Source organism: Fukomys damarensis, unplaced genomic scaffold (genome assembly GCF_012274545.1).
Source record: "Fukomys damarensis isolate Sample0158 unplaced genomic scaffold, DMR_v1.0_HiC HiC_scaffold_5, whole genome shotgun sequence".
Taxonomy (NCBI): domain Eukaryota; kingdom Metazoa; phylum Chordata; class Mammalia; order Rodentia; family Bathyergidae; genus Fukomys; species Fukomys damarensis.
The window spans coordinates 66,091,818-66,119,286 of NW_022900917.1; the positions used below are offsets into that span (position 1 = coordinate 66,091,818).

A 27,469-nucleotide genomic window follows, 5' to 3' on the forward strand; every position below is an offset into this window, starting at 1 on the left:
ACCTCCCCACCCGTCCCGGGCTTGCTGGTTGCAGAGGCTTCTTTATCTGAGAGAGCTTTTCTTTTCTGGCGGCCACACCCCCAGCCGTATCCCTTTGCTTCTGAACTTCAGTGTGTGCATCTTTTCTGTTCTTCTGGTCCTAATGAACAAGAAGAATGGAGGAATTGTTTTCGACCCTCCACTTACTCTCTTGCTGCCAATCTGGAGGAACTGCATACAACAGGCCCCACAGTCTATTTTGTCTAGCCTCAACCTAACCCACACCTGGCTTTCTTGGCTGCCAGTGCTATGGAAGGTCTGTCCCTCTCTTCCTCATCTGAAAACCCAGCAAGACTGGACTCAGGTACTTTGACCAGCTCAGTGCTGTCAGATGGCGTACCTGGTCAAGGTAACAGAGGCAGACCTCTGGTTGATACCTAGAATCAGTGGGGAGAATGTGTCTACCATCCACCCCATATCTCTTTCCACCTCAGTCATATTTCCTTTGAGAAGCAAAGCAAGTTTATGGTCATCCTTTTATTTTTTCAGTGCCAGGGACTAAACCTGTGCTAAGCCAGCACTCTATCGCTGAACTATGTTCCCATGCATTTTATTTGTATGTTTTGTTTTGTTGAGACAGGGTCTTATTAAATTGCCCAGGGTGGCTTTGAAGCCTTTGCTAGCCTTTGGCCTCGGCTTCCTGAGCTATTGGGATTAGATGCGTGTCACTGTAGCTGGTTCCTGACAACTTTCTTTGTACTTGTAGGAGTTGGAAGTAGCTGGTGGATTCTTGTTTCCTTGCCTCTGCTTGGACTGGGGCCCTAGGTGAGGGGGCCGCTTTTGTAGTAAGTGATGTAGAGCTAATCTAGGTTGTTACTGCTCTAATCTCTAGGGTTCTACATCTGTCCTGTTCTGATCTGAGGTTGCTTGGGAGAACTCCAGGATCCCAGATGGTGATCTACCCTCCTGAGTGTTGGGGTAGGACCTGTGGGGGAAGTATTTCCTATAGCTGCTGATCCCAGCACCAGAATTTACTCCTTGCTTTGGGGGCCATCAGGATCTACTCCTCCTTTCTCACCCCCTTTTTATGCTCTGATGGAAGATCTCTTCTTTTCCTAGGCCTGGAATGAGACTCCAGCAAGCTAAGCCAGGGAAGGGGGCTCCCAGGAGCATTCAGGGAGCTCCTTGTCTCCCATCCCATGAATGAGCTGAAGTTGGACCCAGCTTGATGAGAGGCTGCATGATACTGGCTCTGGGCCACCAAAAGAGTCATAGGTCTGCTTCTGACCAGAGACTCTGGTGACCAGGCCATAGGAGCCATAGGCACTGAGACTAAGCTGTGGGCTCTGCTGCCAGACCCCACTTCACCTCCATTGTTCCCAGGTGATACCTGGAGCAAAGAGGTTTCCCTTTTGTTTCTAGAGGCTGAAAGAAGTCTCTAGAACTTGTGATTGTGAGAAAGCCTTTGAATCAGTGTCAGAACATACTTGGGCTGGTCACAAACCTTCAAGGGCAGGAGAAGGAAGGAAGCTTCTTAGTACCTCTGAAAACTGCCAGGGACACTTCCTGTGGCAGCTTTCTGCCATGTCCCTGTGGTGGGTCAGGACAGATTTGGAGACTTGGGCTCTTGTTTGGTCTTCTCTCCATAGAACCTGGATACAGATGACATGGACATGTGCCTGGTCAGGACCCATTGCTGGCCACCACCTTGGCCTGGCCTCAGCCCTTTTGTCTTTTGCTAACCTCCCCTTACCTATTGTTAGGGATTGAACCAAAGATTTTGCACAGGCTAGGCAAGGGCTCTACTATTAAGCTACACCCCCAGCCCTTTTTAAATTTTATTTACTTGAGACAGGATGTTTTTAAGTTGCCCAGGCTGGCCTCCAACTTTGAACTCTCTTTCAGCCTCCCGAACAGCTGGGATTACAGGAATGCACTGCCACACCTAACTCTGCTTAATCTTTGGTAATCCGTGTTGATTGGCTGTCTCTGGTGGGTCAGTTTCCACCTTCTGCTGGCACTATTTGCCTGATCCCAGCAGAACACATGGCTCAGGGTAGACACCAGCCTCAAATATCCTATACTTGGGTTAGAAGAGCCAGGAAGCCATATTGTGCTCAGTGTGTTGTACCTGGTACTGGGCAGTGGTGACAACTCCACAGGCTTCTGTAGTTGGCTGAGTGCACAGTAACTCAAGAATGTGTCGTCTGGCTGCCAGATGCCACCTGTGCTGCCAAGGAAGCTCTGAGTAATGGTAGGAGCAGACGGGTGCCATCTTGACTTGTCACAAGGAGGGAAACTTACTCAAGTGTAAAGCTCTTAAGCAGGTGATTCTTGCCACTATGGCCTGTGTCATGTGAGGTTAAGGGCCACAGCAGGTAACAACAGATGAACACTTTGATGTTCTCTGTGTAGGTGTTAGGTGTGTCTTGGGCAACTGGTCTGGCGAGGTAAGTAGTCACAATTTTGAGGCTTGGGCAGGGACCCATGTGGGTGGTAGGAGGGCTGAAAGGGCAGCAAGGAGCACCCATGTAGGAGTTTTAGTCAGGTCTAGGCTGGGCTGAAGGATAGGCAGCCTGTGCTGCCACCTTACTCTGAACACAGCCCTATAGCCTGAGGGTAGTGTGACCTGTGGGTACTTCTAACTCTAGGGAAGACTCAGCATTGGTGGTATCCAGAATGTTGGAGCCACAGACTAACTCCTGACCTTCCTCCCATTTCTGCTGGCACAGCTCTTCACAGGAGGTCACGTCTGGTTCTCCATAAGATAGATTAGCCCAGGGCTGGGATTTAGCTCAGTGGTGCCATGCCTGCCTCAAAAGCATAAGGTCCTTAGTTTGATCCCTGGTACTGGGGATCGGGGGAAAGAAAGACCAGCTGTGATGTCAGCGAGGCCCAGAGGCTTGATTCTGACACCTGGAGGCACCACCTGTTATTCCCACCATGCACAAGTTCTTGGGCAGGGGGCAGGGGGTGATGTGGCCTAGCCTGCATTTGATGTGACTCCAGCTGCTTCCCTGACCAGGGTCCTGTATGCTTTCCACTTGAGCTATCTGCTCTCCATCCCTGCCCCTTCTTTTCTTGGGCATGAGGCAGTGTTTCTCAAACTGATGCCTTTCTTCTTGCCCATATCTCCAGGCACTTTCAGCACTCTAGGAAGGTTAGTATGTCCCACCTCCATCTCTTTCTAAGGTCTTCTGCCTCTATGCCAGATCTCAGTTCCACAGGACTGGTTTCCATTGGTAAGAGGCTACTCCCTCTGCCAAACCCCCATCTGAGAGTATATGGTGTTCTGGGAGACTAACTCCTTGTGAGCCTCTGGCACCGCTTGTTCACTCTGAGGCAGAAAAGAGTTTTGGAAATAAGTCTGCTTAGGAGTCTAAAACTTAGGACTCAAACAAGGAGGATTTCTGGAATCTGGCTAGGTTGTCCTTTTGTGGTGGTAGCTTGCCGTTTTGAGTTACTTTTAGATCTAAGTATTTATTTCCGAGTAAGAGTCACATTCTGGGCTTTCTGGGTCACACTGATGTCCTGACATCAGGAGGAGAGGTCATCCAGGCTAACCCTGAACTTCAGTTTCAACCTGGATGGAAAGTGCAAGGCCCCACTTCCCTTTAGGGGCTTTATGACCTTGGCTTTATGATCTGAGCTATTTCTGCTCAGATCAATGCTCAACCAAGGAGGTTAAGGAAACTGGGTTGAGCATATGGGGTATGCCAGTGAGCCTGGCCTAACCTTGCCTAAACACTGGACATGGAAGAATGTTTGGGAGGACAGCTGGCTGAGCAGTGCTTTACAGTTAATGCCCAGGAGGAAGCCCCTTGGCTGCATTTTGGAAGTGATAGCTTTTGTTAAAGGCCTGAGGGTCCCTGACCTTCTGAACAGGAGAGAGCTATTCTCATGGGTCTGGGTACCATCTGTCCCGTAGTAGAATGACTGGGTCTCCAGGATTTGAAAGGACCATGTGGTTCAGGCTTGAAAGAGGTGCTAAAAGTCTAGCTGACCACAGGGAACATGTAACCTATTGAAAGTTAAAGGGGTCTACTTCCTAAGACACACTTATGGTCCAACTGCAGGACCCATCCTTAAGCCTGGCCAGTCCATCTGGCTTCCTTAAACCAAGAGAGGGGCCAGTACAGAGGGACCCTCTTTGTATGTGCAGCCTGAGTCACATGTAATCTGCTTGCACCTGGGCTAAAGGAGTGGCTAAGTGCCATTCCGGGGGTGCAGGTGCAAATGGCTGTTTCTGGGCCACTTGTGTGTATTAAGCATGTGCCAAAAGGCCTAGGGCCTTGGCTTTCCTGGGGATGGGACCTCCAAGGGTTCAGCTATGGAGGACATAGGTTTGGTGTTTGTTCTGAGCTTGCTCTGGTAGGGCTGAGCCTTGCTGCCAGATGTATTGTCCCTCCCACATTATCATACTTGTCACCTGTGCACATGAAGAAATTTAGACCATATATGGAATATCATGAACCCAAAGTCATGCTGCTAGCAACCTCTGAGCCTGAAGTCTGAGCTACAAGCCAACATCCATCCTAGGAGGGAATGGGATGTCCTGCCTTGTCATTCTAGATTGTGAGTCCAGTATTTTCCAATTTGGTGGTAGGGCAGCCTGACCTAGGCGTGCAGAGGCTGTTTCTGGAGTTCTTGGGGGACCTGGATCTAGCATATTGAATGGGCACTGTGGTCAGCACTTGTGGAGTTATCTGGCACCCAGCTTCTTACTGGGCAATGGGCACAAGTTGGGGCAGGTGCAGTCTGGCCCAGCCATAGCTGAGGGTACATGTGGCCACCCCTTGGCTAGTCCTGTATGAGAAGTCTGGTCTTGCTGGGGTGGTTGAGGAAAGAAGGCTCTGGAGCACGGTGACTACCATGCTGTAGGCAGTTCGGTTGGGCTGGATGTTGATCTGGAACTTAACCTGAAGAGCATCCCTGAAGAGCTGGTGAAGGGCTGTGTATGTATGTGGCTTATCTTTTTGCTGGGCCAGCTCAGGCTTGGGTGGCTTTCCAGGTGGGTAGACACGTGGTACTAGGAAATAAGTGATGATATGTTTGGCAGCTTGAACGGCCCATGAACTCCTTCCTGAGTTTGGTTCAGCTACTCAAAGCGAGGAGGAGAGGCCCAGTACCCAAGGGTTGGGGCACATATCCCCATCTCTGCTTAGAAGCTCCAGAAGGGCTAGGCTGCACCCAGGAGGAATGTGATTGCCCTCTGCTCGGACTAGTGGACTCTGGAGGTGACTTTGCAGAGCTGGACCCAGAACCTGGACAAGGCCCAGGTAACCTCTCACCAAGAGGTGCCTAGAGCTGTCCACATGGAGCATTTTAGGAATACCAGGTCCTGTGGGTGTCTCACTGCTGGTGTCCTACTGGGCTTCCTCAGTGGCAGTGCCACATAGTGTTGTGTGACTGGCCCTCATTTCTGAGGGGCACCCAGAGGTTTCGTCCCTGGAATATATGGTCATTTACTACTTCACTACGGTGCTGTATTCTTCCCTGCCTTCTAGAAGCGACAGCAGTCCTTGATCCAAGCAGCCCCCAGACAGGTAGGAGTTATGAGAGAGCCTGTGACTTAGGCCTTTGATCTGTGTGTCTCTTACATCCTTTTTTTTTTTTTTTTTTTTTTTTTTTTTTGAGACAAAGTCTGGCTATGTAGTTCAGGCTGGCCTTGAACTCACTATGTAGTCCAGGCTAGGCTCGAACTTGCAGTCATCCTCTCCTGCCTCATCCTGCTGATTGCTGAGATTACAGGCATGCACCACCATGCCCAGTATGTTTCCACATTTTAATCCACCCTTAGTACCCAGTCTACTCTGCGCTGACCCCTGGTGATTGTCAGGGCAGATGGATTTTTCCCTCCCAGGATTAGCCGCATCTACTACTTCAGCCAACCCATGTATCAGTACCTATTGTTGACTGGCCCCTGCCAGGCCATGTTCATTCAGGCCCAGCCAAGGCAGGTCATTTAATTTTTAACCTAACTTAGTACTTGAGATTTGAATGCAGATAATACGTGGCATTCATGCTGGATGAAGGATTCAGTGGAAGGTCTCTATTGCTATCAGTCCTTAGTATGTAGGTTACAGCACTCAGAGCTCCAGACTTGGCCCATGGAGACTGAGAAAGCCTGCTGAAATAATAGGATGGCAACTGGAGTTTACCAAGGATGGCACGTGTGCAGCTTTGGCCCCAACACAGCCAGGCTTAGGAGTGGCCTTAGGAGGATTTCCCTCTCCTATCCATACTGCAGAGAGGCTGTAACATGGTGAGCCTAGCATCTAGGCCTCCGTTTTATACTATGAGCCCCTCGAGAGCCAGGCCTACAGCCCACCCTGTGTCTCTTGATGGGACCAAGTGGTGCTTAGATAATGTATGCTGACACCCAGGATGAGAATGATCCTGGAAGCCCACCATCCATGTGAGGAAGGGACCCCCCCACCAAGACCTGACTACTGCTAACCCACCTAGATCTGCCCAGCTGAGTACCATGTCCCACTTGCAGTCCAATTCCCACCTGCCTTCATCCTGGGCCAACTTAGCCTTCTGCCTGCCATTAACTCTGTTCCATTAGCTCTGGGAATGGCACTCTCCCAGAGTGGTGGTGGCTGCCCACTCTCCACTGTGCTCACTAGCAGGACTGGGGTTGAAGGGCCAGGGTTGTGTCAGCCAGGACCCTGTCCCCTTCATGAGGAGGCTTTTCAAAGGCTAAGGAGAGAGTGCCTGCCTCAGTGAGGGGAAGCAGCATCCCTTCCCCCATGGATAGCTGCTGGCTGAGTGCCCTGCTATGGCAGGCCAAGAGCCAGGTATTCTCGTAGAGCAGGCAAAAGCTAGTTTCCAGTCCCTGGTATAGTCAAATTAGTCACTTCCGGGCCGGGGATTTAGCTCAGTGGTTCCACTGCCTGCCTTGCAAGCGCAAGAACCCGAGTTCGATCCCTGGTACCAAAAAAAAAAAAATTAGTCACTACCAGTTTGTCCTGCATCAGGGTAGAACTGAGACCCCAAAGATTTGATGAGGCCCCACTCCACAAAGCCTAAGCTGTCAGTGTCCTGCTCTGTCTCCTTGAACAGCTCTCAAATTTTGCTAGACACCAGCACAACTTGGAGACTACCATGTGCTCCTCTCCTCACCAGCTGGAGTCCCTTGAGACAGCTGGCCTGGCCTGGCTGGAGTTAGTGCACACAGGTGGGCACGTGTGTGTGCACCCATCCTACAGGTCTGTGAGCTTCATTTCCCTTTCCTTCTTCGCAGTGTACTAATGGTCACTTGATGTGCGCTGGCTGTTTTATCCACCTACTAGCAGATGCCCGGCTGAAGGAGGAGCAGGCCACGTGCCCCAACTGTCGTTGTGAGATCAGTAAGAGCCTCTGCTGCCGGAACCTGGCCGTGGAGAAAGCCGTGAGCGAGCTGCCCTCAGAGTGTGGCTTTTGCCTACGCCAGTTTCCCCGCTCCCTACTGGAGAGGCACCAGAAAGAGGAATGCCAGGACAGGTGACTGCTGGGGCTGGGGGCATGATCACACAGGTGGAGACCCTGATGCAAGCATAGCCCCATACAGGATGATTTGGCTGGTACAGCCTATTAACAATCCTGTAGGCCTCAGGAGTGGGGGAAATGTGGGCTCCACAGAGCTTGGCATGGAATCTGTACCTAGTTGGTATTAACATGTTTGACACTGGCTTGCAAAGTTCTCTGTGGGTAGCCCTTGAAGGCCCACAACAGTGTAGCTAGTTTAGGAGCTCTGGGAGCTTGGTGTGAGGCTGCTCTGCAGTCCAGCCTCTGCAGATGAACATGGCCGCCCAGCTGGCAGGGCCCTAGCACCAAACCTCTCCTAGAATGTGAAGTCCAGGACCAGGATCAGGCAGCCACTTAAACTGCCAAGCTGAAGAGGGACACCACAGCAGTGGGTGCAGGAAGTACACTGGCTCAGAGCTTACTCTTGGCTCTTTTTCCTTCTCCTTTCTTTCCTCTCTGTCTGCCTCTTCCCTCTCTTTCACACGCATGCACATGTGCACTCTGAACCAACCCTGGTGGCTGGGCTCAGGGCTAAGTGTGTCTTACAAGGAGAGGTTTGTGGCTGGCAGAAGCTGCCTCTGGAGGACAACTGAACACAGTCACCTGTTCTGGACACAGGTGTGACTGCTGTGCTCACTTCCTCCCAGGGTAACTCAGTGCAAATACAAGCGCATCGGCTGTCCATGGCATGGCCCCTTCCATGAGCTGACAGTGCATGAGGCTGCATGTGCCCATCCAACCAAGACAGGCAACGAGCTGATGGAGATATTAGATGAGATGGACCAGAGCCACCGCAAGGAAATGCAGCTCTACAACAGTATCTTTAGCCTGCTCAGCTTTGAGAAAATCGGCTATACAGGTGAGGCACCCCACCACCTGCTGCATGCTGCACAGGTAGGCTGGAGGGGAGTGCTGGGCAGGCTTTGGGCAGTGGGCACAGGCTGTTCCAGGTGGCCGGGGTCTGGAAAAACTCCAGGTGAACAGGAGGATACCTCAGGGAAGAAGACAGATTGGAGACTAAACAGAGGGAGGGGCTAACAGGGCCCCAATGTGCAGCTCATGGCTCTCACAGCAGCCCTTCCTTCCTGACCTCCCTACCTGGCCCACAACCCCAGCAAAGTGTATGGGGCTCCACAGCCTTGGTATGGTTGGGGTCTAACTGGAAGGTGGGTTGTGTCGTGGGCAAGCCTGGGAGCTCCGACCTGAAACTCCAAGCCCAGAGCAAGAAGAACACTGTCAAGTCAGATCCTGCCTGCAAATGGTCACTAAAGTGGCATGAAGCTGTTCAGTAACAGGGCTGAGGGCGCCCAGCTCAGACTGTAGAACTGGGAGTGAATGACCACAGATGGGCAGACTGGACTGGGCCTAGGCCCACTGGATATCCTCGCTCCCAGGCCACTGCTGATGCCTTTGAACTTGTTGGGGAGCAGGAGCCAGGCCAGAACCTGGTCCAGAGGACAGCAAGAAGCACCTACTGACACTGTGCCCACTCAGGGAGACTCCATCCCTCTTGTTCAGGCAGCCAGCCCAGAGCACCGAGGGCAGATGTGGCAGCCAGTCATGCTGTGCTGCCTCGCCTGAGCCTGGCTAGATGGGCCCACAAGGCCCAGGAGGCCAAGGGCCTGAGGGCTGCAGCTACAGAAAACCATGGCCCTGGTTAAAACAGCCTTGCCTGATCTGGTGGCCCATGGGGTCTGGGTGGGCTGGGACATGTGGTTCCATCAGTGGACGGGTGGGACACCCTATCCATGCAGGAAGAACTGGCTATCTGCAAGCCTGCGCCTCCACAGAGGGACTTGCCAGCCACAGGCTGTGGGCTTGCAAGAGGACTGCAAAGGCAGATCTGCCTGCTGACTGATGGCCCCACCAATGGCCAGGCAGAGCCCGCATCACATCCCAAGGACCTGGGAGTCTCCTTGGGCAGGACTGGGTACCACTTGCCCACCACCAGCTTTTCTGGCAGCTCTGTATCAGAACCAATAAAGTGCAATTGTTCTCAGAACTGCATCCTGTCTGTGTGTCTGCTTACCCTGCTCCTGCGAGGAGGGTGAGGGTGAGGAGGGTGGCCCTATAGGTTGGCCACACCTGGAACATGGCCTTAATCTCCCACAACCTCTGAACTCTCCAGCTAATTGGTGTTAATTCTGTTTGTAGTTTTTCCACAAAGCTTGTGCGCCTCCGTTTGCCATAATTACGTTTGACTTGCCCTGTGACAAGTAGAGCTTGCTGTGCCTGGGTAAGTTGCCTTCCTCCTGGGCTGAGCCTCTCCTTGGCCTGGTCGGGGAAGGCGCTGCCACCCAGCCCTACCCAACACTAACAGCTGGCTGTTTCTGGCCCTATCTGTCTCCACAGAAGTCCAGTTTCGGCCATATCGCACAGATGACTTCATCACACGCCTGTACTATGAGACACCACGGTTCACAGTGCTGAACCAGACATGGGTCCTGAAGGCTCGTGTGAATGACTCAGAGCGGAACCCCAACCTGTCATGCAAGCGCACACTTTCCTTCCAGCTCCTCCTCAAGAGCAAAGTCACAGCGCCTCTGGAATGCTCCTTTCTGCTGCTCAAGGGCCCATATGATGACGTGAGGATCAGTCCTGTTATCTACCACTTTGTCTTCACCAATGAAAGCAATGAAACAGACTATGTGCCCCTGCCCATCATCGACTCTGTGGAGTGCAACAAGCTGCTGGCCGCCAAGAACATCAACCTGCGGCTCTTTCTATTCCAGATACAGAAGTAGGATGGGTCCAAGACTCCTGAGGAACAGAGGGCTATGGCCTGGCACCACTCTCCTGTTCACCCCTGGCTTGGCAGTGGCTTCACACAACTATCTGATCATTTTAGCAGAGGAGAATGTGCAAAATCAAACACTGGGAATGTCTGCGTGTGTGATGCAGTCCCCATCTCCAGCTGTCTCCTTTACCCCTGCCACCCCCTCCCAGGGCAGCTGGAGGCTGGGCTGACTTCAGAGGAGACCGTGCCCTGGACTCAGGATCAGGGTTAGCAGCAAGGAGGGTGAGAAGCTTGCAGCCCCTACCCAATCCCATCCTCACAGCTTGGTTGCACTTCATGTCCTGGTTCCTGGCTGGGCTCAGGGGCCCTTGTTGACTTCAGATGGCATATTTGATTGTGATTAAAAAGGCAGCCTTGTTTCCTACGTGCTGTTTTGTTGGAGGGGAAGGCACGCCTGTGAATGGACGCCGCAGGAGCTTTGGTTTGGCCTGGGAGTCAGAGCCCACCCTGTCTCTGTTACTGCACCATGCATGCCCCCCACCAGGAGAAACTTGGAGACACTGCCTCCCCTACAGTCTGTCACAAGGTTCTTGGGACAGGCCTGGGCAGAGAGAGCCAGGAGGAGTTGAGGCTCCCCCAGCCACCCAACTGCGCTCCCAGGGAGGTAGGACTGTGACCAGGGCTCAGCAAATGTTTTCGGAATGCAGGGTGAAATTCTTTCTCTTCCCAGGAAAAAAATTAAACTTTACAGGCTCTTCTATAAGTGATAATAGTTTTAGTGAGAGAGAGAATCCATTCACTACTCAGCCTGAGGGCACAGTATCCTAAGGATATAAAGGAGCAGGCATAGGCTATGCCGGCTTGGTAGGGCAAGGTTTGCTGTCAGAGACTGACTGCTAGCCACAGTGTGGTTTCCTGACTGACAGAGGTGGGTTCACCCCAGCATTGACTCAAAGTCGTCTGATGTTCTGAGGGGTGGCTCTGACCAGGACCAGTATCTGGGGCTCAGAGGGTGGGAAGCAGCCCTGTATGGAGGAGCTGGGCTCTGGTCTGTTCTTCCCTGGAACTCTCAGAGGTACTAGGAAGTATAGAACTTCATTAGGAGATGGGGCTCGTCTGATAGTTTTCTGTTGCTTTAATACCAAAGAGCTGGTTTCCTCTGTCCTGACAAAGCCTACCACATGCCTCGGAGCAGCCACCTGGCCCCTGTGGGCTGCCTTGGCTCTCACTACTCTGCCCTGAGATCCTGAGGGGCAGGTAATCCTGGCTGAGTACAGAGCTAAGGCCACTGACCCCCACCACCACCCTAGGGCTCCTCCCTGACCTTGAAGGTCAGGGGGCTGAGAAATGGTGGGAAGGGACTATAGGATAGGGTGCGAGCTTCAGCCAGGATAGGGTGCGAGCTTCAGCCATATACCTGAGTATGGCTGTTGTGGGCTAGTGTGTCTCCCTAAGTAAGTTCTGCCCTCCTCACAGGCAAAAGCCTCTCAAAGCTATTTCTGAGAATCTTGTTTGGGTTCCTGTTCTCAGCTCAGGGTATGGGCCTGCTGGGAATGTTCCTTGGGGAGCCTTCTCTTTTGTAAAGCTGATGGACCAGGGGATGGTTGGGAAGGCCATGGTTGCTCTTTGCAAAGTCCCAGCCTAGGCCCCAGTAATTCATGGGTCCTGTGGCCTCTCAAGTTCAGCCAGGTAACACCCCATGTGTGCCTGGCAGTACACAGAGGCCCTCTGCGGAGTCCCATCAATTCCAAGGCATGGCTGGCTTGGCTTATCCACCTGTATTTGGGTGTGAATGACTGAGGAGAGGGCAGCCCTGTGAACTCCTAGTACAGGTCAGGGTGAAAGGCTTGTTCCTCATAGGCATAGCTGAGATTGGGGGCGGGCAACTGGGCTAGCAAGGGCTGCAGGAACTAGGAGGCCACGAAGGGGACAGAGGCCTAGCTGGCAGTCCTGCAGCCTCAGTACCCAAATGCCAGCCCAGTGTGTAGGGCTGGGGATAGAAGGAGCCTTCCCAAGACATGGCTGAGGATGAGGCACTCCTAGAGGTGTGTGTCTTGAGGGTTAGGCATCCCAATGCCGTCCCCAGCATGGCCCTGCCCTGTGACTGTCCCAGTAGCTGAGTCAGCCTTAGGGAAACCAGGTGACTGAGAAGACTCGTGTTCCCCAGCTATGCTGGTGCCACAAACCTTGTGGCATTGTCACTGTGGGCCCTTTATTGCTGGGAGTGCTACATCTACTGGTTTGTCTACAGAATCTTCTGTCACCTTGCTGTCCTGACTGGTTCTTTATCTGTTATCTCTGCAGATGGGAGGCCCAGCCTTAGCAGATGAAGGGGAGGCCTGGGGGTTGCAGGCTAAGCAATGCCTTCCCCTCCTCCCCCACAGGTCTTACCCCTACTCCCTGTGAGCACCATATTCCTGTTTGCCCAAAGTGAGACATTTACAAAAATAAAAATAATTTTTTAAAAAGCAGAGCAAGAAGTGTTTTTATGGCTATTGGAAATGACTGTCATGTCACTTTTGTGGTCTGCGTTTTCTCTGGATATTTTCTGTATGTAACTGTAGTTTAAAAAAAAAAAAATTCCAAACCATGTATTGTCTGTGTTTCCTTACCAGAAGACAGCTTTGTGGGTGGGTCCCCTGGGCTCTGCCAGCCTCCCAATTGCCTATTGCCTGTAGCTACCTCTCTCTCCAGACCTCCAGCCTGTAGCACCTCCTAGCTTGGCCAGTAGGGAAACAGGCATAGACAAATCATATAGTCTCTGAAGGAGAACTGGTCTCCTTGGAGCTACATTGTCCTGTGACCCCTGGACCAGAAGAGAAGGCAGTTTGTGGTCTGCCCAGCAACCTCGGGCAGGGTGTGGGAGCTCCTTTGTCTTCTGACCCACCTTATTCCCACCCCACTTGAGGCAGCCCCTGCTTGCATGCCTTCTCCTCTATCCCTGTGCCCCTCATCTCACTTGTCCTCTGCGAAGGTGGCACACGCCTGTAATCCCAGAACTTGGGAGGCTGAGGGTGGAGGATCGTGAGTTTGAGACCACCCTGGGCTACACAGCGAGTTCCAGGTCAGTCTCAACTACAATAGTGAGACCCTGTCTCAAAACAAAAATAAAAACAGCCACACTTTGGATAGGGAAAGAATTGGTGGTACAGGCCTGCAAGTCTCAGCCCCAACACTCCCAGGTGCAGCTGGGGGCCTGTCAGAGAACCTCAACCTTCAAAAGAAAGGCTATGTGCATTTGATTTCCCTTCTCCCCCAGTGCAGCTATTCAGGCTTAGCTCACTGTATTCAGCCCATACCAGGAAGCCATCGCTTGGCTACATTAACCTGGCTCTGGAACCCTTTATACGGCCCTCCACATCTTTCTTCTGATTAGGCCTCACTGTCCATTCAATGCCTGGGATTTTTGCCCTACCAGGTCTGCTTTGATCACAGTAGAAAAAAATCAACCCTTGGCCAGGGATTTAGCTTAGTGGTTCCACCATCTGCCTCGCAAGCCCAAGGACAGGGGTTCGATCCCAAGTACCAAAAAACAAACGTTTCCCTGGTAACAAAAAAATAAATAAAAAAAGACCCTCAGTTGGGGTTTAGCCCAGTGGTGCTGCCTCCTGCCTTGCAAGTGCAAGGTCCCGAGTTTGATCCCCAGTACCAAAAAAGAAAAAACAAAACCCTCCATCTTCCATTCTTCTGGTCCTCCATGGAATTTTTCACCCATTCTCTAGGTTCTTCAGTACACAGTGAGTGCCACCAGGTGCCCAGTGCTAGGCTTGAATAGCCAGGAGTGACAGCCCTGTGATATATCACGTTTGGCCTCAAGGTAAGAGGGGTGGGGTACCCCCAGGATTCCAGACATTTGTCAAAACCCTGGTGTAAGTGAGAAATCTAGGTGAAAATACTCCCAAACTAGTCTCTAACTCCCTCTTTACCTGTCAATACAAAGCAGCTTTGCAGTTTTAATGTGCCTTCATTGAATCTTCTAGTAACACATCCAGCACACACAAGGAGGAAATTACTTTGCTTATTTTGGAAAACACATTCCTCCCACCTCCTAACATTCTTGGGCTTTGAACCCCCAAATATGATGGGCTGTGTCCACCACAAGCAGGCAGTTCCCAGTAGCATCCACTCCTCGATTAAGTTCACATGCCCAAATTGCAAGTGTATTTTACTACAAGTCACTTTTTTGTTGTTTTTGAGACTGGGTCTCACTATGTAATTCAGGCTAGGCTTGAACTTGCGATCCTGCTGCCTTGGCCTCCAGTGTGTTGGGCTCAGACGTACGCCACCACGCCTGGCTACAGATCGTTTTTATTTCCTCTTCAGAGTAGTAAGTCTCTTTAAGAAGTTGTAGTTTAAGTACTGTAGGTGATGCGTGGTTTAATCTGAAGAGGAAGTGGGAAGAGAGTTACAAAATGCCTGTAACAAAAGGGTCTAGTAGTCTATTAGGGGGGCGCCTGAGCCAGCGGCTGCTGCGGACTTCAACCCACAAGACCCCAGCTCCCGGGGGGGGGGGCAGTCTATTAGGGGGGCGCCTGAGCCAGCGGCTGCTGCGGACTTCAACCCACAAGACCCCAGCCCCCGGGGGGGGGGGCTGCTGCAGTGGAGGCCACCCCCTCCGTGCCCAGGCCTCGCCGCGACGCCGGCCTAGGGTCTCGCATTGTGCAGCACTCTGAAAGTGGGTAACCCTCGTGAGAAAGCGGGACCTCGGCCGGGATTCTTTCCCCGCAGGATTGAGCGGGCGCCGGGATCTGGGCGTGGCCAACTCGGAGGCGGGGTCTGGGCGGGGCCTCGGCGCGGAGCGGGAAGTGTGGATTTCGAAAACAAGGCTGAGGCGCGATTATGATTCTGGAGCGTGAGCTTAGGCGTGAGTCCCTCAGGGCGTAGGTGCCGTGGGTCGGCGTGGGGAGTGGACCCGATTCAGCATACCCCCTTCCTCCCGGCAGAGCTGAGAAAGGCCAAGGCCAGAGCTAAGAGGAGCGGGCAGCCGCGGGAGGAGGCGGCCTTCTGCCACCAGCTTGGGGAACTGCTAGCCGGCCATGGTGAGCGCGCGCAGGCGCCGGGAGCGGTGGGGATTCGACCCTTCCGGGCAGTCCATCCGGTAAGGATGCTATGCTCCTACCCAGGCCGCTACGCAGAGGCCCTGGGGGAACATCGGCAGGAGTTACAACTGCTGGAGGGCGCCCAGGACCCCTTGGGCTGCGCGGTGGCCCACCGAAAGATCGGAGAGAGGCTGGCCGAGATGGAGGACTACTCGGCGGCCCTGCAGGTAAGACACTGCGGCCTCCCCAGAGATAGTAGGAGCCGTTAGAAGACTATTACTTGAGCTCTATATGTGGGAGAGGATAGAGGACCCATTGCTTTAGGGACCATGGGCAACATACTAGCAATTCACCACAGACAGCCCTTGGTGCAGAGAGGAGGTGGCATGTGTGACCAGCTTTGTGGGGCTTTGGGACAACAAGGTTCTCTTCTGGGCAAGAGTAGCTTTCCCTGAGGTCAGGACTTGTGGGTTTGTTTGAGGTGGGGTCAGTTCAGTTGTATTTCCTCTCCACACCAGCACCAGCACCGCCATCTGGAGCTGGCTGGCTCCCTGTCCAACCACACTGAGATGCAGAGGGCCTGGGCCACCATTGGCCGCACCCACCTGGATATCTATGATCACTGCCAGTCGAGGGAGGACTTACTGCAGGCCCAAGCTGCTTTTGAGAAGAGCTTGGCTATCGTGGATGAGAAGCTGGAAGGTGGGTGCCCTTGCCCAAGCCTCTCTGCACTTTTGCCTCTTTGGGACCTCCCTTTCTAAGGTGCCTGGGTGAGGGGCTTCAGGCCTGTGTAGCTGTCTGCTCCAGTCTGGTAGGCATCTGCTCTTTGTGCTCTTCACGCTGTGTGTAGCAGGACCCCTGACTTTCACTGTGAGAGGCAAAAGGAGTGGTGGGGGAGAAGCTGGATACCCCACCTGGAGAGGAAACCACTGAATGTTGGTGGGCATCTTCCAGGAACAATGACCCAGCGAGAGCTGAGTGAGATGAGGACCCGACTCTACCTCAACCTGGGTCTTACCTTTGAGAGCCTACAGCAGATGGCCCTGTGCAATGCCTATTTCAAGAAGAGCATCTTTCTTGCTGAGTGAGATCCCAGCCCCACCCCAGGAGGGAATGGGTAGCCACCACCATCATCCCGAGCAGCCTACTTGGGCTCTTGATTCTCCATCAACAGAGAGGCCCCTCACATCTGCATTATAAGCTAGGGAAGAGCAGACTTTGGTCCCAAGACCATAGCAAGACTGGGATCTGCATGGCATTAGTACCTGTGACTGGCTGGATGTCCCCTCCGCCTCAGTGGCATTTTAAATGCTTTGGTGCTCTCTATCTACTCTTCTAAAGCTAGAGGGTCTTGGGTACTCTCAGCACTTGTTGTCTCCACCCCTTGTAGGCATAACCACCTCTATGAAGACCTGTATCGTGCCCGCTACAACTTGGGTGCCATCCACTGGCGTGCAGGGCAGCACTCTCAGGCCATGCGCTGCCTGGAGGGGGCCCGGGAGTGTGCTCGTGCCATGAAGAAGCGGTTCATGGAGAGCGAGTGCTGTGTGGTGGTCTCACAGGTGCCACTCTCACCCGCTTCAGGTGTATCACCAGGTGGGCATGGGCCTTGGGAAGTGTGCAGGCTTACCTTCCTTTGCTCCTCAGGTCCTCCAAGACCTGGGAGATTTTTTGGCTGCCAAACGAGCTCTGAAGAAGGCCTATAGGCTGGGTTCCCAGAAGCCTGCACAGAGGGCAGCAGTCTGCCAGAGCCTCAAGTATGGTAAGGCTGGACAGATGCCTGAGTGCTGAATAGCCTGAAAGGGTGGGGAGGGCTCTGCTGTCTTGGCAGAGGAGGCCCAACCACAGGTTCTTGGGGAAGCAGCAGCTTCAACAGGGATCTCTTCTAGCAAGAGGGGCCCCTCACTTTTGTCCAAGCCCAACAAGGGGCACTGAAATGTGAGAGGGATACTGGCCTTTACTCATGAGGCAGAATCTTTATTTACAAGTTGGACATAATAGTCATCCCACCATTCTACTGGGATGTGAGAGCAGGTGGTATGCCTGTGGTATGCCCACTAACCGCACTGACAGTCAAGTAGTAGTTAGCAGCGGTTGGCCTGTGCTGCAAGCCAGGCTCCTTTTCAGGCTGTCATGCCTGTTCTGATCCTTAAGGTGCTCCACCCAGATTCTCCTACTTTCCTGATTTTACCGCTGGCAAGGTAGAGGCATGGAGAGGTTAGATGACCTGCCAAAGGGAACTGACTGGCTGTAGTGAAGCAGGGTCAGGCCCTGTGCCATGCTGCCCCTCACACAGGACTCTTTCTACCAGTGTTGGCAGTGGTACACTTGCAGCAACGACTGGAAGAAGTTGAGGGAAGTGACCTTCAGGGTGCCATGGGCATCTGTGAGCAGCTGGGAGACCTGTTCTCCAAAGCAGGTGACTTTCCCAAGGCAGCTGAGGCATATCAGAAGCAGGTGTGTGACCCCTGGCTGGGATGGGAGGAAAAGGCTTGCAAAGTGCTGAATGAATGTGGACCTCATTACACTGATTTCCCAGCTGAACTTCGCTGAGCAGCTAAACAGACCAGACTTCGAGCTGGCCATCATACATGTGTCCCTGGCCACCACACTGGGAGACATGAAGGACCATCGCCAGGCTGTCCACCACTATGAAGAGGAACTGAGGCTGTGCAAAGGCAATTCCCTGGAGGTGAATCCCCCACCATCACCCTCACCATCCTCCTGGTAGGTTTGTCCCCATATCTCTGCTTTGGGAACATTATTGTCCAGCCAGGTATAGGTGGATGCCACCGCTCAGCAGACACTTCCTTCCAAGGAGATAGGATAGAATCAAGGCACATGTTCCTGTTTCATGTGGGCAGCTAGGGAAGTCCGCTTATGGCTGTGGTCAGCTGGATGTGGTGGACAGCAGTACCCAATCTCATCTTTCTCTGCTCTAGGAAGCTAAGACCTGGCTCAACATTGCACTATCCCGAGAGGAGGCTGGTGACGCATATGAGTTGTTGGCACCGTGCTTCCAGAAAGCTCTCAACTGTGCCCAGCAAGCGCAGCAGCCCCAGCTGCAGGTACAAGAGCTGGTCCCACCCACACTGGGTCCCCAACAAGCTCAGCATCCTTGCAACTTGACTGTCCCCCTTGTTCCACACTCACATCTCCCTGCATGCCCTATGCCCCGAGCCCTAAGCAGGACATCCAATCTGCTCCTCAGAGGCAGGTCTTACAGCACCTCCATGCTGTGCAGCTGAGGCTGCAGCCCCAAGATGCCCCTGGCACTGAAACCAAACTTGAGGAGCTAAGTGTGGCCAAAGAGGAAGAAGAGGAAGAAGAAGAGGTGGAGGAAGAGGCCATTGAGGCCCTGGAGACTGTCGAGCTAGAACTCTCAGAGAGCGGTGAGAGCTGAGCGCTTCCTTCATTGTTGTGGTGGCTACACCTATTGTTGTTCCACTGCTCTGAGCTGGGCCTTGTGCTGGTGTGCTGAGGACTGGTGCTGTACCCTCACAGAACCTGCTGAGGACTTTTGGTAGGGAAACAGCCACAGGCACACAGGGCAACAAGTCCTTATGTGGAATTGGATGAAGGAGGCTGGTGCATGCAGGGAGCCTGGGGAATCCCAGTGGTCAGGTTGAGTGGGCATCAGCCAGAAAAGGCTACCTGAGACCAGAGCTGGGAGATTAGAGGCATGTGTCTAGTGTCCAGGGCAAATCAGACAAGAGTGTGTCACAGAGGGCCTTTCTGCTCCGTGTCAGAGCTGAGCACATTCAAGAGGCCAGCTCAGCCAGGTGTGCAGATGGTGAATATGAGAGACTGGCTGGAGCAGAGACCTTAGATTGTGGGAACAGCAGAAGAAGCAGATTGCAGGGGCTGAAAGCAGGGTGGGAGGTGTACAGATGTAGGGTGGCTTCCACCTGAGCAGCAGGTGGTAGGGAGCCTGTCCATAAGATTTGGGGTATGAGTTTCTGGAAAGCACCTACCTTCAGGTATGAATTTAAGGGGTTTCCACAATCTCAAGGCAAGTGGCCTAACAGCCATAAGAAGCTGGGACTATGCTTTGTAAAAGTGATCAATTTGGGTGTCACTGGTTATGTAGCTGGTGTGGAAAGAGAGGACTAAGGACTGGAATTTTGGGCTGGGCATGGTGGCGCATGCCTGTAATCCCATCACTTGGAAGGCTGAGGTAAGAGGATCACTATGAGTTCAAGACCAGTGTGGGCTACATAGTTCCAGGTCAGTCCAACTACATAGTGAAACCCTGTCTCAAAAAAAAAAACAAAAAAAAAAACAAAAAAAACTGGAACTTTGGGGAATGCCCTCAGCAGGCAAGCACAGCATGAGAAGCCAGTGAGCTGGGTGTGGTGACACATGCCTATAATCAGCACTCTGAGAGGCTGAGGCAGGAGGATCACATGCCCAGCTTGGGCAAAGTAGTGACTTAGCACTGTCTGGGGGGGTGGTAGGGAGGAGCCAGTGAAGGAGAAGAGTGTAGGGTGGTAGGTATAGAAAGGATCCAGAGACAGCCAGTCGGGAACAGAGAGCTTGGTGAAAGGGAGTCTGGCATTAGAAGCAGAGGAGGAGGGTAATGGGAATCTAGGAGCATGAAGGCACCTGGCCTAAAGGAGTGATTTAGTCTCATAAGAAGGCTTCCCAAGAGAGAAAGGGGCAAGTTGGGGTGGAGACTGTTCACCCACCATGCTCCCTGGGTGCAGGGTGAGAGGCCAGGACAGGCTGGACAGAGAGAGAGGCAGGCTTGGGTGGAGCATGGAGGCCAGATGTGTGTCTCATGTGGATGGAAGTGGGTTGTCGGAGAGCTGCAGACTGGGGGAGACAGCTTTGGCCCCACCTGGCTAAGGAGCCCTGGAGCCCACTGTCCCCAGAGTGCTTTTCTAGGGAGCCTGGGTGGGGTAGGGGCTTTTCTGCCGGCCTTCCACGGGCTCAAGGCTAGGCTGGCTCTGTTCCAGAGAATGATGGTGATGACCCATCCCGGGAGCCAGAGGAGGATGAGGAACGTCAGGGCTGCCTGGGCCGGCGGAAGGTGAACAAGGTGAGGACAATGCTCCCTGCCCTACCTTGGGACCAGCAGCACCATCTGTCCCTCACACCTCTGCCTGGCTCCGGCCTGCTGTCTGTACAGTGGAACCGGCGCAATGACATGGGTGAGACCCTGCTGCACCGAGCCTGCATCGAAGGCCATCTACGTCGTGTCCGGGACCTTGTGAAGCAGGTGGGCTGCCACCCCAAATGTACCACCTGGCCCTGGCTCCAGTCCAAAGGAACTGTGGCCTTGGCCTGGATCTCTGTCATCTTCAGAATGGGACCTGAGGGCCCAAGCCCACCAGGGACAGGGCAGCTCGAGTGTCAGAGGGGGACTGGTGGCTGCTCAGCCAGCCAGGGGGATAGGGTAAGCCCTGTTCTCACTGTTGAGACCAGGACCAGAGGAGAAGAGGGCTGAGCCAAGGGGTAGACTGGGGCCTCAGCCTTTCTGAAGCCACAAAGCCCCCTGGGACTAGGGCATGAAAAGCCAGGTCCTTCCTGTCATTGGTCACAGGGCCACCCTCTGAACCCTCGGGACTACTGTGGCTGGACACCTCTACATGAAGCCTGCAACTATGGGCATCTGGGTAAGCAGAGGATGGATAGGACCTGGCACAGCGGGGAGGGTGTGGGGATTGAGGAGGGGTCTGATCTGGTACTCAAGCTAGGTTCATGTCCTCTGGTCCACAGAGATTGTCCGCTTCCTCCTGGACCATGGGGCCTCAGTGGATGATCCTGGCGGCCAGGGGTGTGAGGGCATCACCCCTCTGCATGATGCTCTCAACTGTGGCCACTTTGAGGTGGCTGAGCTGCTCATTGATCGAGGAGCATCTGTCACCCTCCAAACCAAGAAGGTGAGCCTGATGTGGGTGGAGGCAGGGCTGGAAGGTGGGGCTGTCCGTCCCCTGCTCAGCTGGGTGCTACACAGGGCCACAGCCCACTGGAGACACTGCAGCAGTGGGTGAAGCTATACTGCAAGGACCTGGACCTTGAGACACGACAGAAAGCAGCAGCCATGGAGAGGAGGCTCCAAGCAGTCTCCTCAGGCCCAGGCAAGTAGCGCTTCCTCTGTCCCATGGGACATCACCGCTGGACCCTGAGCTCTGACTCCAAGGGATCACTGTAGCATAGGTAGTGGTGGGGTAGGTGGTGCAGGGCACTGTCTCATGACAAATTCTTTTTCCTACAGCCCATCATGGCACTCCAGCCCCCCAGACTGTCCTAAGTAACCATCTGTTTGACCCTGAGATGTCTCCTCCCTTAAGCCCTTACCCCCAGCCCTTAGCCTCTACAGCCCATGCTAGGATCTCACCAAAACAAACTACATTAGCTGAGGCCAGGCCTCGAAGGAGCAGGCACAGGCTGGCTAGCAGCAGCAGCAGCTCAGAAGGTGAGGACAGTGTGAGCCCACATGGACCGTCCCAGAAGAGGCTGAAGTGCTCTGCCTTGACACAGCAGGATAATGCCTGGACATCTGGCTCTGCCAGCAATAGGGAGGCAAGCACCAGCCGAGCAGCCTACCGGGCAGCCATCAGAGGTGTGGGTAGTGCTCGAAGCCTCTGCCGGGGACCTGGCCCACTTCAGGGCAAATGTGAAGGCCCTGTACCCAAGGCAGCACTCATTCCTGAGGAGGAATACCTGGCTGGAGACTGGTTAGAGCTGGATGAACCCCTGATGCACAGCCGCCCATCTCACATGGCCTGCCCTCAGCGCAGTGGGGACAGTGACAGCAGTGCCTCAGGGTCAGACGAGGAGCGTCCCATCAGACCTGGAGGCTGGACCAAACAGAGCAGCCTGACCTGTCTCAAGAGTTGGAGTATACTGGACAAAGTGGGAGGCGTGGCTGCAGAGCCTCCTGGGGATCCCATCATGCCCAAGGCCTTGGGGCCCAGTGGAGAGAGTTCTGATGCAGGCCAATCCGTGGTTGGTGCACAAATCGGGGCTAGAATTGGCATCCCAGCATGGGGAGGTAGGGTGGAGGCCTCTGTCTTTTCTGATTGTCCCTTCCTCTGTGCCCACCTGCCAGAGTCTGGTTCAGCCCCCTCCTATCCGGGTTCGTGTTCGAATTCAGGATCACGTTTTCCTCATCCCTGTCCCACACAGGTAAGGCATCATTTGCTTTCTCCCAGCTCTAGCCCCTATGCCCACCCTGCAGCTCCATTCCAGGAAGACAGCGTCCTTGTGGGTGCATGTCAGGATGGGATGTACTCCATGATGCCTGAGTGAGCATATCCTGTACAAGCTCAGGAACAAGTCCCTGGAGTATCCAGGGTTCCAGGGAAGACGATGCAAAAGCAGCCAGATGAGGGTGGTGTAGGTGTTCAGCAGATATGTCAAGATCTCAGGGTATTTCCTTCATTCAGTATGACACCCCTCCCCACAGCAGTGAAGCCCATTCTGTGGCCTGGTTGGCAGAACAGGCTGCCCAACGTTACTACCAGACCTGTGGGCTGCTGCCGAGACTCATTCTACAGAAGGAGGGGGCCCTGCTAGCCCCTCAGGACCTCATCCCCGATGTGCTTCAAAGCAATGATGAGGTGGGCAGCTGGGCCATGGGAATGGGCTCCCCCTCTTGCTGGGATGATCACCCACCATGCTCCCTAGGTGTTGGCTGAAGTAACTTCATGGGACCTCCCCCCGCTGACTGACCGCTACCACAGGGCCTGCCAGAGCCTGGGGCAAGGTGAGGGCTCAAGAGAGCCTTGGCTTTGGTTAGAAGCTTGGGCTTGAAGAGCTGGGTATGCAGGCCTTACCCACTTATGCTATTCCCAGGTCCACTGGGCACCACCCTCTCAGCTTGGCACTTGCCACACATGAGGGCAACTGGTGGGACAGATAAGCTAGAGCTCATAGGAGGTTTGGTGGGATGTTGTAAAGTAACCCACATTGCAGAATTAAAGCCCAGGGAGGACTATGTGGCGTGGTCTTTGATCCAGCAGGAAGCTTATCTTGGGATGAGGAGAACTGCTTTGTGCTAAGGGCTCCTAGGACACTGAATTCCAGGCCTGTGGGAGTGGGCTCAGCCTACCTCCCAGGTGCCCTGGTTTTCCTACAGGGTTCAGAAGGCAGTGTTGGCTCTGGCCCTAATGACCCACATCTCTCTTCCCAGGGGAGCACCTGCAGGTGCTGCAGGCCATGGAGCGCCAGGGCTCAGGCCCCTCCTTCAGCACCTGCTCCCTAGCGTTGCGCCAGGCCCAGCTCATACCTCTGCTGAGAGCCCTTAAGATGCACACTGGCCTCCGTGAGCTACGGCTGGCAGGGAACCGGCTAGGAGATGGATGTGCCACTGAGCTGCTGGCTGCCCTGGGCACTATGCCCTGCCTCGTCCTCCTCGACCTCTCCTCCAACCACCTGGGCCAGGAAGGTCTGCGCCAGCTTGCTGGGGGCCCTATAGGCCAAGCCACTTTGCAGGTACAGGCCCAGCAGCCTGGAGGCTTCAGGGCTTTCATTTAGCCAATCACTGTGTTGTCTGGGAAAGCTGGCTCATACGTAAGATTACAGCAGAACTGAACAAGAGACCAGACCCTCTGAAAGGACTAGGAGCTCAGGGCCTGTTTATGTCTTCCACAGAACTTGGAGGAGCTTGACTTAAGCATGAACCCCCTGGGTGATGGCTGTGGCCCAGCCCTGGCCTCTATCCTGCGAGCCTGCCCCTTGCTCAGTACCCTGCGCCTGCAGGCCTGTGGCTTTGGCCCTAACTTCCTGAGCCACCAGGCAGCCCTGGGTACTGCCTTCCAAGGTGAGCTGACTACGCAGGTCTATTCCTTGAGCCCAGGTAGTGAGGAGACTCGGGCCTTGTGTGGAAGGCCCTGGGATGTTGGGCAGGTCAGGCATGGCTTCTTCAGCTTCTGCAAACAGACAAGTAGACCTGCCTGGGTTCTGAGAGGCATCTGATAATGTATCCAGCCAGGGTTGTCCCAAGACTCACCCCACCCTCTACCACACCACACCTGGTAGCGTGCGAGGCAAGCTAAAGATTTCCTGTGCCTTTGGCATGAACTGTTTGCAGGCCCAAGCAGTTTCACCATGAGCCACTAGAATGCTAAGACAGAAGCCCCAGTACCAATAGTTGGGAACTGGGGCCACTCAAAAGGAGGTGCATGGGGCTGGGCAGTTGTGGTGGCAGTGTTCCCTGGCCTCCAAAATGATGCCCTGCCCCAGAGCCCCATCTCCGACAGGAGAAACAGCTTTTTCCTGGGTACCTGTTTCTCCACACAAAATTCAGGCTAAGTTCCTAAAAAGGAAAGGGGTCACAAAGGTTCTGGGCCTGGAACTCTGGGTGTGGAGTTTAGGGTGGGTGGTGGCCACAGGCTGACAGGTTCTGCCCCTGATGCAGATGCGGAGCACCTAAAGACCTTGTCCCTGTCCTACAACCCACTTGGCACCTCTGCCCTGGCCAGGACCCTGCAGAGCCTGCCCACCGGTGCCCTCCTGCGCCTAGAGCTGAGCTCTGTGACAGCTGGCAAGAGTGACTTGGGCCTCATAGAGCCTGTAGTCAGATATCTATCCAAGGTACAAAGTGGGGACTTTTCTGATGAGCCAGAATAGGAGGGTATTAGAGGCCAGAGGCCAATGGTCAAAGAGCTGAAGACCTGGGGATCTAGGAGGGACTATAGGAAGAGGGTGGGTCTTGGGAAGAATAGCCATATGCCTGCTGTGGGCTGTGACTTCCTCCTGGTCACTAGGAAAGACAATTAGGACTAGAGTGGCCTCCCCACACCAAGGCAGGTCCCAAAGGACACACCAGCCACCCCCCACACACATATACACACACATACACATGTACTCTGCCCTCTCCTAAGGTCTACTCCAGACAGGCTGGGTCCCTGTGATTTCCACATCACAGCATGCCAAGTATAACTTACACCTGGGAGGAGTGGTACTTATATCCTACCTCCAAATTGAAAGATTTCCTGCTGTGGGGGCCTCTGTGGAGAAAGGCAGGGCAGGTATCATTGGGCTTGGGCTGTGCTTGTTTCCAGGAAGGCTGTGTTCTCACCCATCTGATCCTGTCTTCAAACTACCTGAGCGACAAGGCTGTGGGAGAACTGAGCAGGTAACACCCCTGCCCCACTGCCACCATCCTAAATAGACCTGACCTCATGGCCTGGAAGCCCCCCTAAGAGCTGGGTCAGATGGTACTACCTTCCTTTCTGCTTTGGGGGCTAGTCCTGGTAGACATGCTACCTTCCTTGAGTTTCTACCCACATTCTTGGAGATTTTAAGAGCTTTTCTCTGGTGTGTGCTTTTTTTTTTTTTTTTTTTTTTTTTTTTTTTTTTTTTTTTTATTTTTTTGAGACAGGGTCTCACTATGTAGATGAGACTGACCTGGAACTCACTATGTAGCTCAGGCTGGTCTCGAACTCACAGTCATCCTCCTGCCTCAGCCTCCCGAGTGCTGGGATTACAGGCGTGCGCCACCATGCCCGGCTGGTGTGTCCTTTCTGGTTGCCCTTTGTGCATCAACCCACTCTTGTGCCCCTAGACCCTTGGCTGGTTCTCAGGGCAGTATCAGGTGGTACCCGAGCGTGGCCAGGCACATACAGAGCTGGCTAGCCTTCCCTGGTGATAGAGTGAGGGCTGCCCTGGGAGCTAATTCCTGATTTTCCATGTTGTCTCAGGTGTCTCCCTCTCTGTCCTTCACTCATCTCTCTGGACCTGTCTGCAAACCCCAAGATCAGCTGTACCAGCCTGCAGGAACTCCTATCTGTCCTCCAAGAGAGGTCCCAAGGCCTCAGCTTTCTTGGTCTGTCAGGTGAGGGATGGGTGTGGCTGCCCCTGCTGTATCCCAGCCTACCACACAACTTGCTTGTCTGAGGCCCAGGCTGCTTCTCCTAAGGGGATGTCACTGCTTCGAGCCAGGTGGCGAGGCTCCAGGAGGCTGCCTGGTGAGAGGATTTGTACAGCAAGACAAAGGGCATAAGGACTGGGGATGAAGCTCAGTGGTAGAGTACTCACCTAGTATGCCTGAGGCTCTACGTTTGACACCCCCCCCCAACAAAAGAAGAAAGGGAAAGTAGGAGGGATAAAGGTAGGAAGGGAAGGGGCATGAGCCAGAGGCAGGGGAGCTGGGGGCTCTTTGCCTCTTGCTCATCCAGCTGGACCTTCAAGGTATACCATGGCAGGAAGGACCCTATTCCATAGGATTTCCTCATATTTGGTAGCAGGAAGAGGAGCCCCATGGCCCTACTGGTGAAAACTACCATCAAAGGATCCTTCCACCTGGTAGAGACTTCAGATCCTATCTGTCCAAGCTTCGGCCTAATGTAGTTCCTTCCCAGGCCGTACCAGGGCACCCCCACCTCAACTATCTGGAGGCTAACTCCAGGAGAGTTGCATCTGGTCAACAGGACCAGCAGCCTGGCAGGTCCAGCTGGGGTCTGCATGGAGAACCTGGGGACAAAGGCTGTGCACAGGGGAGGCCCCAATTCTTATGCTTCCTTCATTCCCTGTGCACATACCTGAATCCCTGGAACCTGTACTTTTCTCACCCAGCTTCCTAAGGTCCAGAGCCTGGTGGGAACTCTGATCTGAGGATCAAGCCCTGGTAATTCAGTCTCTCTGGCCCACGATATACAGATTTGCAAGCAGCCTTGTAAAGTCCATTTTATGGGTTACAGACAAGCGCAGGCAATGTGGGGTACATTTGTCCACCTGACCCCACCTATGGGAGCTCCTTCCTGTAAGTTAAACCTACCCTTTGCCCCTCTCTGCAGGCTGTGCAATCCAAGGCCCCCTGGGTCCAGGCCTCTGGGACAAGATCACCGCACAACTGCAGGAGCTGCGGCTGTGCAGCAGATACCTGTGCCCTGAGGACCGCGATGCCCTACGCCAGCTACTGCCGGGCCAAGGGGCATGCTCACTCGCCCGGGGCTCCAAGCTCTTCTTCCAACGCCTCTAACCCTCACCCTGTCTTCCCCACCTCTGAAGCCTCAATAAACAAAGCTACTGTTTTCTCCCTCTCGTTCCTGAGGGGTGGGTGAGCGCTGTGAGATTTAACCACAAAGTCTACGCAAATCCTAGATCAGTACTAGCGAACCTTTTAGACAGCTGTCTGTGTGTGTGTGCGCGCACCAGGGATTGAATTTAAAACCTCGTACTTGCTAGGCAGGCGTGGCACCCTTTTAGAGCTTTTAACGTCAACAAATACCCCACTGCTACATATTCACCA

At 53.8% G+C, this 27,469-nt stretch overlaps 2 protein-coding genes across 5 annotated transcripts in view; both read left to right on the forward strand.

Moving 5' to 3' along the window:
• The window catches only part of Cyhr1 (cysteine and histidine rich 1), a 16,429-nt gene extending 3,617 nt beyond the window's left edge, over positions 1 to 12,812 (forward strand). For all 3 annotated transcript variants that reach the window (XM_033760813.1, XM_010630484.2, XM_010630485.2), the window contains 3 exons: positions 7,229 to 7,467; positions 8,139 to 8,350; positions 9,844 to 12,812. In XM_033760813.1, coding sequence (XP_033616704.1) covers positions 7,229 to 7,467; positions 8,139 to 8,350; positions 9,844 to 10,235 — 843 coding nt within the window. In that variant the 3' untranslated portion in view covers positions 10,236 to 12,812. The remainder of the gene's footprint in view (positions 1 to 7,228; positions 7,468 to 8,138; positions 8,351 to 9,843) is intronic.
• A 2,207-nt stretch (positions 12,813 to 15,019) lies between these two features.
• On the forward strand, positions 15,020 to 27,327 carry Tonsl (tonsoku like, DNA repair protein). Of its 2 annotated transcripts, none has more exons than XM_010630502.2 (26): positions 15,020 to 15,092; positions 15,172 to 15,267; positions 15,352 to 15,494; positions 15,786 to 15,969; positions 16,222 to 16,351; positions 16,658 to 16,829; positions 16,915 to 17,029; positions 17,579 to 17,724; positions 17,807 to 17,959; positions 18,210 to 18,335; positions 18,479 to 18,659; positions 20,226 to 20,308; positions 20,399 to 20,488; positions 20,813 to 20,885; positions 20,989 to 21,152; positions 21,227 to 21,350; positions 21,488 to 22,221; positions 22,325 to 22,401; positions 22,682 to 22,835; positions 22,903 to 22,981; positions 23,408 to 23,709; positions 23,869 to 24,037; positions 24,635 to 24,810; positions 25,281 to 25,354; positions 25,920 to 26,053; positions 27,015 to 27,327. In XM_010630502.2, the coding sequence occupies exons 1-26, from the start codon at positions 15,068 to 15,070 to the stop codon at positions 27,197 to 27,199; spliced, it is 4,089 nt and encodes a 1,362-aa protein (XP_010628804.1). In that variant the 5' UTR covers positions 15,020 to 15,067; the 3' UTR covers positions 27,200 to 27,327. The 2 variants fall into 2 exon arrangements, with proteins under 2 accessions (XP_010628804.1, XP_010628805.1); XM_010630503.2 differs by having other exon boundaries at positions 22,685 to 22,835.
• The last annotated feature ends 142 nt before the right edge of the window (positions 27,328 to 27,469 follow it).